The sequence below is a fragment of the Drosophila arizonae genome, chromosome X (assembly GCF_054131065.1).
Source record: "Drosophila arizonae isolate 15081-1271.41 chromosome X, UAZ_ARI_1.0, whole genome shotgun sequence".
Classification (NCBI taxonomy): Eukaryota; Metazoa; Arthropoda; class Insecta; order Diptera; family Drosophilidae; genus Drosophila; species Drosophila arizonae.
The window spans coordinates 25,113,055-25,129,748 of NC_142927.1; the positions used below are offsets into that span (position 1 = coordinate 25,113,055).

The 16,694-nt window shown below is 38.4% G+C and overlaps 1 protein-coding gene across 1 annotated transcript in view; it reads left to right on the forward strand.

Annotated features, from left to right (window-relative positions):
• The first annotated feature begins 15,049 nt into the window (after positions 1–15,049).
• The window catches only part of Tlk (Tousled-like kinase), a 54,849-nt gene continuing 53,204 nt past the window's right edge, over positions 15,050–16,694 (forward strand). Inside the window, exon 1 of the mRNA XM_089474608.1 lies at positions 15,050–16,690. Within this exon, the coding sequence (XP_089330734.1) occupies positions 16,160–16,690 (531 nt within the window). The 5' untranslated portion in view covers positions 15,050–16,159. The remainder of the gene's footprint in view (positions 16,691–16,694) is intronic.

Genomic DNA, 16,694 nt, shown 5'->3' on the forward strand with positions numbered 1-16,694 from the left:
GTATGTATGTATGTATGTATATACATACGAACATTAGGTGAACGGTGTTGGGATGAAGTGGGGAAACGCCTGCTGTTCAGCTTGATTTCATCATTTACCATATTTAATTCCATTTAAATGAAAATGAACTGAAACCGATTACAATCGCCGACGTTGTCGTTGCCGCTGTCGCCGCCCCAGACTCGGGCCAGACACACTCACCCAATAATCGGTGGAGTCCCGGAGCTGCGCGTGCAAGCGACAAGCCATGCAGCCAGCCAGCCAGCAACTGAAATGATAACACAACCAACGGCAACGAACCCCAACAGCAGGCAGTCAACAATATTCCAACAGCCCGCCGAGAGCAGGCAGCGAGCGGGCAGCAACAACAGCAACCGCCACTCAACAGTCAAGTGCTTTGCTTGCCCAGCCAAAGCAGCGTGTGAAATATTTCTTACACACACCAGCACAGAAACACATAAACACAGACAAACTCACACACCAAGCATGAAAAAAAAAAATAATACCGAAACCCGAAGAAAAACAACGACAAGAGCGACCGACAAAATTGCAAAGCTCTCAAATCAGTGTCGGTGGCGGTGGCGTCGTCATCGGCGGCGCTGTCGTTGAATGAATGCGAATGCTCAAACAGCAACACCAACAACTGCCATGCACACAGCCACACACACACACACACACACAGGCATACAGCACGCAACGGGAGACAGCACAAATCCGAAACCAGAACAGATGATTAGCCTAGTAAAACGAAACGAGCGACGACGCTGCAGCACAATGTGGGAGCGCACTTTTGAGTCAGCGAGTAAAGCTTTTTCACGCTCTCGCAGTAGTAGTAGTAGTACACGACAGTGGGACCAGATTAAGCATTATTTGGTTGAATTTCTTCAAATCGAAATTGTGATTGCTTAACATTGTTTTTATTAGATTAAATTTTGAATGGGAAATAGAAAAAAAAAAAATTAATGCTGATATATATTATTTTTGATTTTGAATGCAAATATACTATTGTTTTTACCAATTTAAAATTTAATTGATACAAAATAAAATAATTTTTCATATTTAATACCTGATATCTGAAATATATGTGACTGACCATTTACATTACATACACATACATTACATTAGATATTAAATAAGCAATGGTGACCAAAAAGTAACAGTTATGTAAATTATATATTATAATATACATAAATAAAAATATAAAAATTAACCTACATCTTGAGAAATATTACTGGTGTAAAAGGGTATAATATATGACATAATTTGTTGAACAGGGTTCTAGAAAATAGAATTAAATGGTGATGTATATTATATATTCAAATATTAAAATTAACATAGAACTTCAGGGGTTTTACTAGCGTAATATATAGTTAATATTGATATTTAATTTATTACAAAGAAGCTGAGGAACAAATTGATTTAAATCAAATGAAAGTTAATTCAATTAAATTGCCGCTTAAACCAACGAAAATATTGCATTCGCTAATAAGTGAATGTTTGTATCACTGTGCATGGCCCCCACTGCTATATGTGCGTAATTGAAAACCGGTTGCACTGTTTACCGACATTTTCCGCTAAGTTGTGAGAGGCTACCAACGAGAGAGAGAGAGAGAGAGAAAAAAAGAGCAAGTGACCGACCATAGGAAGGTCGCCGTCATCGTTGCTGAGCCGAACAAGTGTTCGTTGTTGCTCGTTGACTCGTATTTGCGATTCGTCGGCGTCGCCGTCGTCGTCGTCGTCGTCGTCGTCGTCGTCGTCATCGTCAGCCATAACCGGAAGGTCGCCTTTACCACAACATTTATTATGGAAAAATCGCGTAATCACTGTCGTATCACATTTTTTGCAGCCGTCGTTGGTCGGCGTCGTCGTCGTCGTAGTCGTAGTAGCTCTCTGGCTGTGTGTAACTGTATGTATGTATGTGTGCATATATTTATATATGTATGTATGGGCTTCTTGATGTGTGTGTGTGTGTGTGTGTGTGTGTGTGTGTGCAAGCGAGTGTGTTGGTTTTATTTTTAGCAGCAGACGCCGCTTGCCAACTTCAAACTTGTTGCAAGTCGTTGGGTTGCGTGTTTGACGTACGAAATTGAACTTTACTTTTATATTAAAGCTTTGTTCGATTTTTATGGTACATTTTGCTGTGCGTTTGTTTTCTTTCTTTCTTCATGTGGACTTTGTGTACGAGTGAGTGAGTGTGTGTGTGTGCGTGTGGCTCGACAAATTTTATTTATTTATTTTTTTGTAGCTTTCGTTGCGAAAAGTGAACACATTTCCAGTCTAACATCCAGCAGTAGCAGCAGCAGCAGCAGCCCCGGCTGCCACGATTAGTCCACTCAGGCTCAGTCGCGCTACCCAGATATTCCAATGCATATTATTTGGTTGGGCCTTTATGGAGATGGTTGCGTTCGCTGTCGCTGTCGTTGTCGCTGTCGTTGTCGTTGTCGCTGTTGCTGCTGCGGCTCGTTTGGGGGTTGCTTCCCAGGGGTGTCCAACGCACACCCACACCCACACACATACACTTGTGCATGCTCACATGTATGCGTGTGCACTTGCAGTTTTATTTTCATTTTTTTTTTGTGTGCATTCGCTATTTTTTTCTTCTCTCTCTCTCTCTCTCTCTTTATTTTCTTCATTTTCATTTTCGTTTTTATGTATATGTATTTTTTTTGTGCTTTCTGTTTTGGCAACTGAACATGGAAACGGCACCTTGCACATCGGGGCTGTCCGTTTTCTTCTTGCTGCATTTTGCACTGGAATGTGCGACACGGTACAGTGGAAGGCCAGTTGCATGTTGCACACTGCATACACATATTGTATGGCATGTGTGTGTGTGTGTGTATGTCTGTCTGTATATAGAGGAACATACAGCAGCAGCAACGACAGCCCAAGCCCAGAGAGACACAACTTGGGGCCTCTGTCAAAGGCCATGGACCAAATCCAGGGCCTGGTTCCTGTTTGTTGTTGTTGTTGCTGTTGCTGCTGTTGCTGTTGATTTGCAAAGTGGATTTTGTGTATTTGACGATTGTTCGACTTGCAGTTGATGCTGTTGCTGTTGCAGTTGCAGTTGCTGCATGTTGTTGCAAAACTGGTTACTGTTGTTGCTGTTGCTGTTGCTGCGGCTGTTAGTGCTGCTTGCTGCAATACTTGCAGCTAACTTACATTATCTACCCCCCCACTCTCTGTGTACCTCCATATCTCTGTCTCTCTTTCCCCCCACCCTCTATCTCTCTCTCTGTCTCTCCCTTTCTCTTTCGCATGCTGTCTCTGTCGTGCTCTTTCTCCCACTCTGTTTTTCTCTCCTGGGACAGCGTGTTATATATGTGTGCTTATATATGTATGTATATGTATGTGTGTGCCTCTGTGTGTATATGATTGTATGTGTGTAAACGTGTTTGTATTAACCCTTTTTGGCCACACATATACAGCCTGCCAACAGCTAGGAGGAACCTAGCTAGACGTTCCTTGCTGCCCCCCGCCCCCTGCCCGTTGCCAAATATTGTGAATTTTTATATTTGATCCTAATATACACAGAAAACTAGATTTATTCTTTGTTTACTGTTACCTTCTAAACCAAATTCTTATTCCCATCACTCCCATTTCTACGACTTTCAATCCCGATTTGCAATGAACTCTCGGATCGAGTCTTACGAGAATTTCTCGTGCATTCCGCTCTAATTTCATATAAGATTGGGGGAAAACTGCCGAATCCAAAAATGCAGTAGACGAATGAATACTGAATACACTTTCTTTAACTGCAAGAGGTGGTCAGAAGATGGAACCGAATCGGCAGGAACTATCAAAGTAGAGGCATTGGCACTACAGCAAATGTGCAGCAGAATAGGATGCTTGGAAAAAGGTCTCTGACTTTGCCGTAAGAGCTTCTGCGGCGCAAGAAGTATGCCCAGGACCCAGGGCCGTAGAGGGCTATATTCAGTTAGATAATATACGGTGGAACTACCTTGAAAGTTAATGCGGGAGAGTGCCTGGTTCCAAGGCGGATTTTAGTACTAGAAGAGAAAGTTTATAGTAAGATGATCCGACCTATACATACAACATTTTTACCTACTTCAGCCCAAAAAAAATATATACATATATATCATCACAGTATATATACATTATAATAATCATCATCGTTAAGCCCTGGCTATTGAGCCCTTCGTCTTGTCATTATTATTTTTTTTTTTTTGTATATATGTATATTTTAAGCGCTGAATCTGTACAATGCAAGTTTAGTACCTTAACAACACAATTCGAATTTTTGTATAACACCTAACCTTCTGATGTATTCAGGAGGACTTACAATGTCATTATTATTATTTTCATTATTATCATCAGATGCTGTTGCATCATCAGCATCATCAACCTCATCAATAGCATCAGTATCATCATTATCAGCAGCAGTAACAGCAAATTCATTATTATCATCATCATCAATGAATTGTTATCATTATCATTATCATCCTTGATTTGCAATGTTCATCATCTTCATTGATTTGTCATCTTCATCATCATCATTAGTAATCTGTCATCTTCATCATCTTCATTAGTAATTTGTCATCTTCATCATCTTCATTGATTTGTCATCTTCATCATCATCATCAGTGAGTTGTCAACTTCATTATCATCATCATTGATTTGTCATCATCTTCATCATTATCATTATCATTGATTTGTCATCATCATCATCATTGATTTTTCATCTTCATCATCATCATGAGTAATCTGTCATCTTCATCTTCAGTGATGTGACATCTTCGTCATCATCATCATTGATTTGTCATCATCATCATTGATTTGCCATCATCATCATCATCAATATTGACTTGTCATCATCATCATCATCAACGATTTGTCATCATCATTATCATCATTGATATGTCAGCTTATCATCATCATTAGTAATTTGTCATCTTCATTATCTTCATTGATTTTTCATCTTCATCATTATCATCAGTGAGTTGTCAACTTCATTATCATCATCATTGATGTGTCATGTGTCATCTTCATCATCATCATTGATTTGTCATCTTCATCTATTAACTAGAAATGCATTAATGTTCCACAGGCATATCAAGCTATCGTAATGCTTTGCTATTTCTGTGTAAATGCGTGTGTGTGTGTGTGTGTGTGTGTGTGTGTGTGTGTGATGAGTGCTGTACAGTTTTGGAGTCCATTTTGCTACACTTAGAGTGCGCGCTTGTTGCTGGCCAAAACAGACGCAGACTCAGCCGCAGCAGCAGAAGCAGCAGCCGCAGAGGCAGCAGCAGCAGAGGCAGAGGCAGCAGCATCTTCGCCGTGGACATGATTTGTAGCTGCTGCTGCTGTTGCTGCGACTGCTCTGCTGCTTCTGTATATGCGTGCGGCAATAATGCGCGGCGCACACGAGTCGACCGCGCAGTGCCGAACAACAACAGCGACGACGACGACGACGACGTCGACATCGGCATCGACCACTTCATCATCGACGAGCAGCGTCAACGTTAGAGGCAGTTGGCTTAAAACAAAGCACAGCCAACAGCCAACAGGCAGCAGCAGCAACAGCAGCAGCAGCAGCAGCAGCAGCAGCAGCAGCAGCGGTTGCAACAACAATTAAGGAAAACTTTTGTGCTTGCAACAGGAATGTGCCTCATATTGTTGTATTGACATTACTCTACGGCTTAAAGCCAGCTAAGTGGGCGCATTAAGACTCGGACAGAGTGGAGGACGATATGCAGTTAGGATATATGTACGTAGCAGAGGTATGAGGAAGTTAGAGCTCGAATTGAAGTTAACGAATATGAAAAGAAAGCTAAACTAGGCGAAGATATTTATAATTCACAACTAGTTAAAGAGGTCGAAAGTTAAGAGTCTAAGAAACCACTTCTTATAGCTGCAACTGGAATGATAATATGTGTAGAGCTGATAACTGAAATGGTAATATACATATGTATATATTAGATTTTAGGATTGTTCGATCTTTAGTGGGAGTACTAAAGTATATATCTACGTATTATATATAGTTGAATTAGATTTTGGTAGGACTACAGAAGTATATATATCTGTGTATTACATATCTTTGAGTAATTTTTAATATTTTTGATTACATTATTAACTGATGAATATTTTCATAAATAGATTTTAGTGGGATATATTTTATATATACATACATAAGTAAAATATATTTTAGTGGTATATATTGTATATACTGCATATGGTTATGTATTATATATATTTTTAATAGATTTTTGTGGGATTATATAAGTAATATATCTGCGTATTACGAATGCATTTTCTTCATTTATTAACTGATAAATATTATCGTGATGAATATTTTCGTAAATCGAATTTTTTATTTTAAATAGATTTTAGTTCGACAACATAACTATTTATATGTATCGGAATATTACATATATTTGAATATTACAAACGCAATTTGCATTCAAATTTTATGAATTTATCAACTGATCAATATTTTCATGATGAAAACTTTCGTAAATTGTGGGAATATTGAAGTGTATATATATTTATTTTGAGCGCAATTTGTAATATTATTCTTAATCTATTAATCGATAAATATTTTTTATATACTCCTCTGTTCATTTAAATAGTAGTGCTGCACTACATAACACATAAACCAAATGAAACGGTACTTTTACCGTTGCAAAATGGAAAAAAAACGTTGAATTTAGAATACAATTCAAGCAAGAGAATTGCGAAAAGAATCCGTTATTTGTAGTCGGAATTCATTTGTTCTTGACGACCTTAAGCAGATTGAAATTGAAATATCATAGAAATTGTAGTGCTGGAATTTACAAGTTGAAAAATGTAAAAATGCTTAGATGAATCCCTTGAGAATAGATGATATCTTATAAATTATATATTTTATCCATTTATTTATATCGATTTATAACATTTTATGCAAAGATATGGATTAATCTAGCTAGTACATTTAGTAGATATTTCTTAGTAAATATTTAAAATTGTGTAATTTAAATGATGTTATAAGCTATATAAAAGTCTTAGAGGCGAACGTAGTATTATCCTAACATCCTAACATATTACTTGATATATGAATTTGAATTTAACTCAAACTGCCGTTCAGCCAGTCTTAGGAATTCAGGAATAACCCTTGGGATAATTAGAATTTTCCTAATACATATTTAATAAACCTACTCTTATACTACTTATATATATCCATATATCCATATATTCTACTTCTACTTCTACTTCTACTTCTACTTCTACTTCTACTTCTACTTCTACTTCTACTTCTACTTCTACTTCTACTTCTACTTCTACTTCTACTTCTACTTCTACTTCTACTTCTACTTCTACTTCTACTTCTACTTCTACTTCTACTTCTACTTCGCCCTTGAAGTACTTGTGTCTAGGCTAACGGTACTTCTTGTCGATTAATTTGGATAGTTGGCAAAGTGCATTTGGGGCTTGCACAGTTAGGTAAATGCCAAGCGAAGATGCGCCACGAAATTGGTGCTTCGAATAGTTTTGGTTGGCGACGTTGCAACGCAATTGTTGCCACCTTCCCCATCAAGGTGTGTGTGTGTGTACATATATATATATATATATATATATATATATATATATATATATATATATTAGGAGTAGTGTGTATAACGAGTGATTCTTGGTGAGGGTTGAGTAGGATACGGGAGGGGCGTGGCGGGGCAAGGTGCGGCTCGGTACACGAGTTCTAACCACGATGACGCCGCGACGCGCTGTGCGATTGAGTTGCGACCTGCCTGCCTGCTGCTGCTGCTGCTGCTGCTGCCTGCAACATGCTATGGATGGATGGTGTATTGGTTGCTTGGATAGCGTATTGTATGTGAGAGTGAGAGAGGGAGTGATGGTGGGGGCTTTGGCAGGCGGGCATGTGATGGTGGAGGGGAGTGGGCAGGGGTGTGGGCAGGGTAGGCTGTGTTCAGTAGTGTAGTTGTTGGCTGACTGGCTGGCTTGGACCTACAACGTAAAATAAAAAATCTGCGCGTCGACGTCTACGCATTGGGAACTCTTAGCTATGTTGGCAAAAGCGCTGTCGACGCTGACGTCGCTGCTGCTGCGTGCACCCGTGTGTATGTGTGTGTGTGTGTGTGTGTGTGAAGGGTGTGCGTGTGTCTCTCTGTGTTTGTGTGTGTGTGTGTGTGTGTGTATGCACGCGTTTAAATTGAAAATGCGGCTAGGCGAGAGAGACGCCCTGCCTAGCTCAAACTCAGTGTTTGCCCCACTGTACCCGCTCATCTAGGAGGTGCCACGCAGCCTGCTGTTTGTGTACCCTGCCCACGCCCAGTCCAGTTGCTGTTGCTGTTGCTGTTGGCGTTTGCCGTTTTCTTTGCTGCCCGCTGCGTTTGCTGACGTCGCCGTCGTTGCTGAATGCAAAGCGACGTCAGGCAGCCGCAGCCGCCGCAGCAGCAGCAGTAGCAGCAGCAACAGCAGCAGCAGGCAGCACAGGCCGCAGCTGAGCCAGAGGCAGCAACAGCATCATTCAGTTTCAGTCGCAATTCAAACGCCATCAAAATCAAAACGGTAACGAAAAACCAATTTTTTCGTTGTTTTTAGTTTTGTTATCCGCGTTAATTCTGCTCACAAATTGTCGTCGTTGTTGTTGTTGTTGTTGTGTGTGCTTTTTTTTCTCCTTTAATATTTGTGTATTGTGCCGTTACAGAGAGCAAGCACAATAGAATCAACGCTGAGTGCGAGAGTATAAAAATATAGAGAGAGAGTGCATGCAGTACGAGTGAGTGTGTGTGTGTGTGGGTGCATACTCTTCTTAAATGCATGTGTGTGTGTGTTTTTTTTTCCTGTGCAATGCATTTTGTTTAAACTTTAAACAATTTGAACGACTCGAACTGCCAGTGCCAAAATGCAGAGAACGAGCAAGACAGAGAGCAATGTGCGGCGAGAGCAAATGATGAGGTGCGGAAAGCACACACACACATATATATACATATATATGTATATATATATACACAATAAGCGCTCTGTCGAGAGGCAGCAGCAGCTCAAAGCGCGAACGGGCAAAGTGAGAGCAAGAGCCAGAGCCAGAGCACGAGCAAGAGCCAGAGCGAGAGCGAGAACGAAAATTGAACTGAACTGAACAAAACAAAGCAAAAGGCAATGAGGAAAGAAAAAAAAAATATATTGCCACACAGTGACGTTTGGCAAGGGATATAAGGTGTAGAGTGATAGGTAGGGCGGCAGAGTGGGGTATGTGGTGTGTGGTGTGTTTTTGTCTGTGTGGTGTATATAAACATATGTATGTAAAAACCCACCAACTCTAACTGGAAAGAACATTTGTGCAGAACAACTGAGCAAAATGGATGCGCAAAAATGTGGGCCAAATTTTTGTTTGATGCTTCTGAATCCCAATTGCAAAAAAAAAAATATCTGTTGTTGTTGCTGTTTCAGTTTATTAAATGTGCGTGTACATAGGTGTGTGTGTGTGTGCTAGGCCAAACTTGTGTATATATTTACTCATATATGTACAAAGTGGCATACGTACACACATACATACATATGTACATATGTATTTGTGAATAAAGCAAACATTTTTGATTTTAATTAACAAGCACTAAAATGTTTTCACTGATGATTCCAAAAGTCAACCCATAGATATTCAGGTTCTCTCTTTACACTGCTCAACATGATCTTATTAAATTGTTCATGGTTGAGCTTCAATTAATTGCTGCTGTCTATAATACCCTGTAGCGTATTAAAAGTATGGTATAATCAACAGGCAGTTGATAAATTAGTTGTTGTTTCAAATAATGTAGTATATATTTAGTTAATATATGTATGTATATAATTATATACATATATATATTAGGTAAATGTTTGTTTATATGTATGTATATGCCTACATATACGTATCTCATGATGTATTTAGTTTGTAGAATTCTCCTTCCCTAGTTCCTAAAACATATGCCAATATTCATAGGAATTTATATATAAAAAAAAAATTGAATTCAGTATTAGTTTCAAACTTAAGTTCTTTATACGTTTGCTCTGTTATATTTTAGGGTACTTGCGTTAGGATATCTGATTCCTATTGTAGGGATTGTTCCAAAAGCCCAAAGCTGTAAAAAAGTGATATTCCAATCATACTAACCTTCTCTTATGGGGTCTGCCACGCCTCCCTATATAATTAATATAATTAATATGAAATGTAATTTAATGAGATTGTTTTCTTAAACAACTTATTAAAGTTTATATTATATTATATATTGTATATGCGTATCTATAATTTAGAAAGATTTGCATTCATACAGGGTATCTTGTGACACAGACTCGCAATATTGTTTTGCAATTACTTCGGAAAATGCCCATGGGCATAAATTGTGCATACCCATTCTAGCATATTAGCTAGGGTATTACACAAAAATCTCATTAAATGCGCTCGAGTATTTTGTGTTTTACAAGCTTTGCTCTTTTTTGGGCTCTGCTTTGTGTTGTCTTTATTTCTTTTTTTTGTCGCTTATTCTTTATGCTCTTATTTTGCTGTATATATGTGTGTATATATGCGTATATATTATAATATATATATGTATATAGTAGATGGTATTATGTACTTGGCAAATTTGAGAAACATTTGCAAAATTGTATGTATGGGTGAGTGTATGTATGTGTTTATGTATACACATATATACATATACATATATATACATATATATGTACGTATTTTAGGCATATCTACTTTTCAGTCTTTGATGTACCACAAATCACGTATTTGTTTGCTTCTTGCATAAAACCGCAATTGAGATAACGGTTCTTGTTGTCTTGCCGTTAAGAATTTGTTGATATCGCATCGTATCGTATCGTATCGTACCGTGCCGTACCATATCGTATCTGTTATGTATCTGATGAATACATAGTATACGCCCGCATAGTTGGCCCATATCAATTCATATGGAATGTGGCCAAAATATCAGCCAAATTTAGTATCAACTAACGGAGCTGCAACTACAGTAGTCGCTGATTAAGTGTGACACCAAAAACTAAACAAAAAAAAATGAAGGCACATTTCAGTCTGCTTACTAAATCTAATTGAAATCTAATTGGAATCCAGTTAAACGCTTTAATGCGACTCTTTTGTCAAATTGGAGTTTAGTTGGATTTCAATTGGACTGCAGTTGGTGTCTCATCTAGAGAGTGTCTCATGTTGTAACACGGTGCGGAGTCATCTCGTTGCTCACTGTACCTATGAAAGATGTCAGCAGCATCAGCATCAGCATCAATGCAGATACTTTTCTCTCTTATTAGAATTAATACGAGATTTAACAGATACACACACACACACACACAGACAGAGGTACTATATATGGGTGGGCTGAGCTGAAAGCATAGGGGCTTGGGGGGGCAGGTGGGCACTGGGCGAAGAACAAGAAGCAGCAGCAGCAGCAGCAGAGGAAGAAGAAGAAGAAGAAGAAGAAGATGCTTCTGCACTCACGACGAGTCAGAAAATGAGCGAGAAATTATCAAAGAGCCGTTTTGTGTGCGCGAGGATGGCATAAAGTGAATAGGGGCAGAGTGGGGAGCGGCATGAAGTAACAGCCCTCGCCAACCTCCCCGCTCCTCCCCCTCCCCGCTCCTCTGCAGCCACAGTCCTGTGGCGCGACGTCCCTTGCACAAGTGAAGGCAGTTCAGGCAGTTCAGGCTCTCGGTTTAATCGACCAGTCGTCGTCCTAACCAATGTTTGTCGCTTTGCTTGGCCCCGTTGTTGCCTTTCACACACACACACACACACCCATAGATACAGACACTCATATATATGTAGCTACATATTATCTCAGATATAAACCGATTGGCGTGTGTATACATAATTTTTTTCGCTTTGTATGTGTGTGTGTGTTATTTTTTCCGCTGCTAGAAAGAAAGAGATACATAGAGAGAGAGATAGAGAGAGAGGGTGAGTGTGAGGAAGAGCGAGGGGGGATTGTTAGAACTAGAGTTTGTAAGCAAAAGAGCGGCATAGAAGGCAAAGATAGACAGACCTATATGACATTGTAAAATATATAAACAATATGTATATACATACATACATATACACGTATCTTGTATATACACGCCTATATATGTATATACCCAAGTATCTCGAGCTAAAAGTCGAATCAATTAATGTATTTAGATAACAAGCTTCAACAGCTTAGCGTCAAAGCAATCGCATTCGCAATCGCAATCGATATCGATTGGCGCCAGAGACGCTCACCTGTGTGCTATCGATGATTGGTGTTGCATATGTATCGATAATTGTTGATAAATTTTGTAAGGGCTAAGGCTTTGTATGTGTGACATAAGTATTAATAGTATATCGATAGCTTATAGACAATTGAGGATCGATTTCACCTTTAGCGTCATATGAGATGATATATAGTTCAAAATATCGAGTCAATATTAGCTGGATATCGTTATTATTTAATAGTATATTACACAAAAAAATATCGATTCGCCTTGATTTAGCATGTCTATCGTTAGTTGATCGATAATTCGATTTTAGTTTTCAGCAAGGCCATATTGAAAGCCTAAAGCTGTCGATTTGCCTTTATGAATCGTGTATCGTTATCGATTAGCTTCGAAACAATTGCTTCTATTATAATGTATGTTTATATATTTATATCAATAGATTGAAGGATTTTTAGCTCTTTTATATGTATGGAAAGATTTTGTGTAAGAGTGAGATACTACCGTTATTATAAGATATCTATCGATATATGACAACGATAAAAAGAGTTTTTTTAATGAATATTTAACTCTTAATTATGAAGTTATATGTATATAATGATATTGTTTCCCATAGTCTTGGTTAAACACTAAAAATCTTGAGTTTTTAGTATCTCGAGTTTACTGAGACTTTTAGATGCTTTCAAGTGGTCTGCGCTCTCTGTCCGAATCTGGGCATATGTCTCTTATTTCGTATAGCTTATGGCTGAAGTTAGTTAAGAGAATAGCAGAAATAGCAGCTAAACAAGCGTATTTTGTGTATTTGTCCATTGGAAGTCAATGTGTCAATGTCTCAATGTCTCAATCTCTCAATATCTCTTGCGTGCACAGCGGGCAATCGAGTGTTGTTGCCTCTTCTTGGTCTTCTACTGCTTCATATTCTTATTCTTCGTCTGTTACTACTTCTACTGCTTCCACGGTGGCAAATATGACTTCAACCGGTTAAAAAAAAAAAAACAACAACAACAACAAAAGAGAAGCATTTACTTTTTAGCTTGGCCTGGCCCGGTCCGCCTGCCTTGGCTGCCTGGCCCAGAGCTCTCGCTTGCTTAGATACAGATACATTATGTACTAAAGGCGAGCATGCCAAGTGCTTTTGTTGTTGTGCCTACAGATACGGCAAAAGCGCTGACGACACACGCTGCACATGTATAAACAGGCATACATATATAAATATTATGTATGTATGTATGTGTTTACATACCTATATATACAGCTATTGGAGCTTCATCTGTCCAAAGTTTAGATACAATTTGTTGTTGCTGCTGTTCATGGCAACAGTTAAACAATTCATTATACATTATACGTACCCAAATACAAGCACACACACACACATACACATACATATGCATGTACATATACATATACATACCTGTGCGACAATAGAACCAATAGAAGTTACGAATCAGATTTCGTAGATATTTCGGAGCAAAGCTCTATGGTGGTGCCATCTAAAGAAATAACTGTAAAAGTGTTAAAGCTTTACTCTTAATATATACATTAGAGTTTTATATATAATATACATATATGATAAATATAGCAATATATATGGTATATTAGTGCGATGTGCATACTATATAATATACTCTAAATATATCACAAATAAATGAATATATGCACATATATACAATCCTATTGAAGGCATAATATAGTAGTCTGATATGCAGACTATATCGTACATATTTGATATTTTATATACACCTATAACTATACCCCTACAACACTATATTAAATAGTACATAAAAAACTGATCAATTCAGTTATTTTATTAAAGTACCTAAAATTACAAAAGTCTAGCTAATCAAAAATATAATAATAATAAAAATAAATATATGTTAAGAACTTGCCACAAAATTTTTACAGTGCTAAAGCTGGATTGAAATAGTTTAAAATTTTTCTTTATTCAAATTTCACTCAAATATCTACATACATACATACATATGTATATACTTGTGCCTGTGTGTTATCATTGTTTGTCTATAAAAATTCCATATAACGCCCCACTGTGCACTCGAATGCCTCGGGCTGGCGTATGGCTAGTTGCAATTTGTGCTTCGCTTATTTCCGCTTTCTCAACGACAATAAGAACAGTTAGACTATTTTTGTTATTGCGTTGTTAGTGTTGTGCCACTCAGTGCTCTCATGTGCCAGTGTCTGTCTGTGTGTGAGTGTTTGAGTGCGTGTGCACGTATATATGTATGTATTTAAGTATTGCATATACAGGGTCAAATTGAGACAATGACAATGCGATGTATAATAGCCGCAAAATCAGAAACAAAATCAAAATCAAATACAACAGCTAAAGCAAAAGCAAGTGTAAAGTCAGAAGGGGACGGGGAAAGAGCTGTGGCAAAAACACGCTGGCAGAATAGCAGCATTAAACATACACCGGCAATAACAACAGCAACAACAAGCGCCCTGTGTGCTCTCTTGTGTCGCTTCTCTCGCACTCTCTCGAAACGCCTGCACGCTGCGTGCGTATGTGTGTGTGTATTGTGTGTGTGCATGCATGCTTGCCGCCAGCTGCTACGGCCGCTGCTGCTGTTGTCGACGTCGTCGTGGCGTCGTCATCGACAGTTGCGAGGCGACACATTCGTCGTCGGCTGCTTGAATTCAGTCAAAATAACAAACACAATAACAACAACGCGCGATTTTTGTTTGCGGCAATTTAATTGTAATACAGCTATAAATGTATGCGCCTATACATATATAAATGCATGCCTATACATATATACATATGTGTGTATGTATGTATGTACATGTGTATGCATTCTTTTGTTTACTGTTCTATTTTTTTTTTTTTCACTTTATTTTATTCAATAACAATTTATTTTTGCAGTGTGCCTAGGCAATGATTTTTGTCGTTCTTTTTTTTCCTGTGTGTGCGAGCGTGTCAAAAAGTTGAATATCAAAGAGTAATTTAAGGGCGCGCTAACACAGCCCAATGGGACTTGCAGCCTTCTTTCTGCATGCACAAATACATATGTGCGTGCGTGCGTGTGAGTGTGTGTGTGTGTGTCAGTGAGTGCCTGCGTGCGTGAGTTGCGTGTGTGTGCGAGTGCGAGAGATCAACAAATTATAACAGAGTCCATCAGCTGCAGCTGCTCAGCGTCGCAGTTAACGTCGCAGTTATCGGTAGCGTCGCCGTTGCCGTCGCTGTCGCTGTGGCCATCGTCATCGCCGTTAACATCGTTGTTGTCGCCGTTAACATCGTCGCGTTTCGGTCGTTGAATACAACATTTTTACCTTGAGCTCATTTCAAGTCTAAGCAAACCAAGCTTCAAAATATAAAATTCACCGCATAAAAAGAATAATAAAAATAAAAATAATAATAAAAAAATACTATATAAAAAACAAAGTGAGTGAAAAACAAAGGCAGTACTTGAAATTAATATAACAGAAAAGGCAACACCAACAACAACAGCAACAAAAAAGTGCGTGCAAAACAAATATTGCGAAAAATTTTCAAGAGAGAAAGAGAGTGAGTGAACGAGAGAGTGGGGCAGAGCGACGGAGAGCGCGAGCGAGTGTGAGTGAGTGCGAACGTGTGTGTAATAAAACTAGAACAAAAAAAAAAGAGAAAAAAAGTGTAATTTATTTATTGTTTACGTTAAAGTTCGTGCGTGCGCTTGTGTCTGTGTGTGCGTGTTTTTTTTTTTCTATTTACAAAATAAAAATAAAAAAATATAAAAAATAAATTCAAAATTACAGCGAAATTAAAATATTAATGAATACGAATTTTTTTTTACTGTGCAGTGTCTCACTCAACTAATTGTTGGCGCAAAGAAATTGTTCTTCCCCAATAATAATCTCCATATGTATATGTATTTATATGTATATGCACACACATCCAGCTGCATACGAATATACATATATAGCGCACAGAAATACATACGCATGCACAAAGAAATACAGACGCCTATGTATGTATATATAATATACATGTGCAATGCAAAATTGGCAATTGCAAGCGCAAAGCTATCAACAACATTACCAGCATCAGCATCAGCATCAGCCATCGCTTCATCATCAGCAACCGCAGCAGCATCATCATCAATTGCAACAGCAGCAGCAGCAGCAGCAACAACAGCAGCAACAACAACAACCACCACAACAGCAAACATTTGCGACTGTCGCGCAACAGCAACAACTGCAACAACAGCCAGTGTTGCACTTGCAGCAGCAACAACAACAGCAACAACTGCAACAATTAAGCAGCAACAGCAACAGTTGCAACAACTATAGCAGCTACAGCAACAACAACAACAATTGCTACAGCTATAACAATAACAATAATAATAATAACAACAACAACAACAACAACATTAATAGTAATAATAATAATAACAACAACAACAGCAGCAGCACGCATCAACAACTGCAACACAGCAGCATCAACAACAACAACAACAACAACAACAGCAACAACAACAACAATCTTGATGATGACATTTATTATTTGTTTTACAAAGATTTTTATGTAA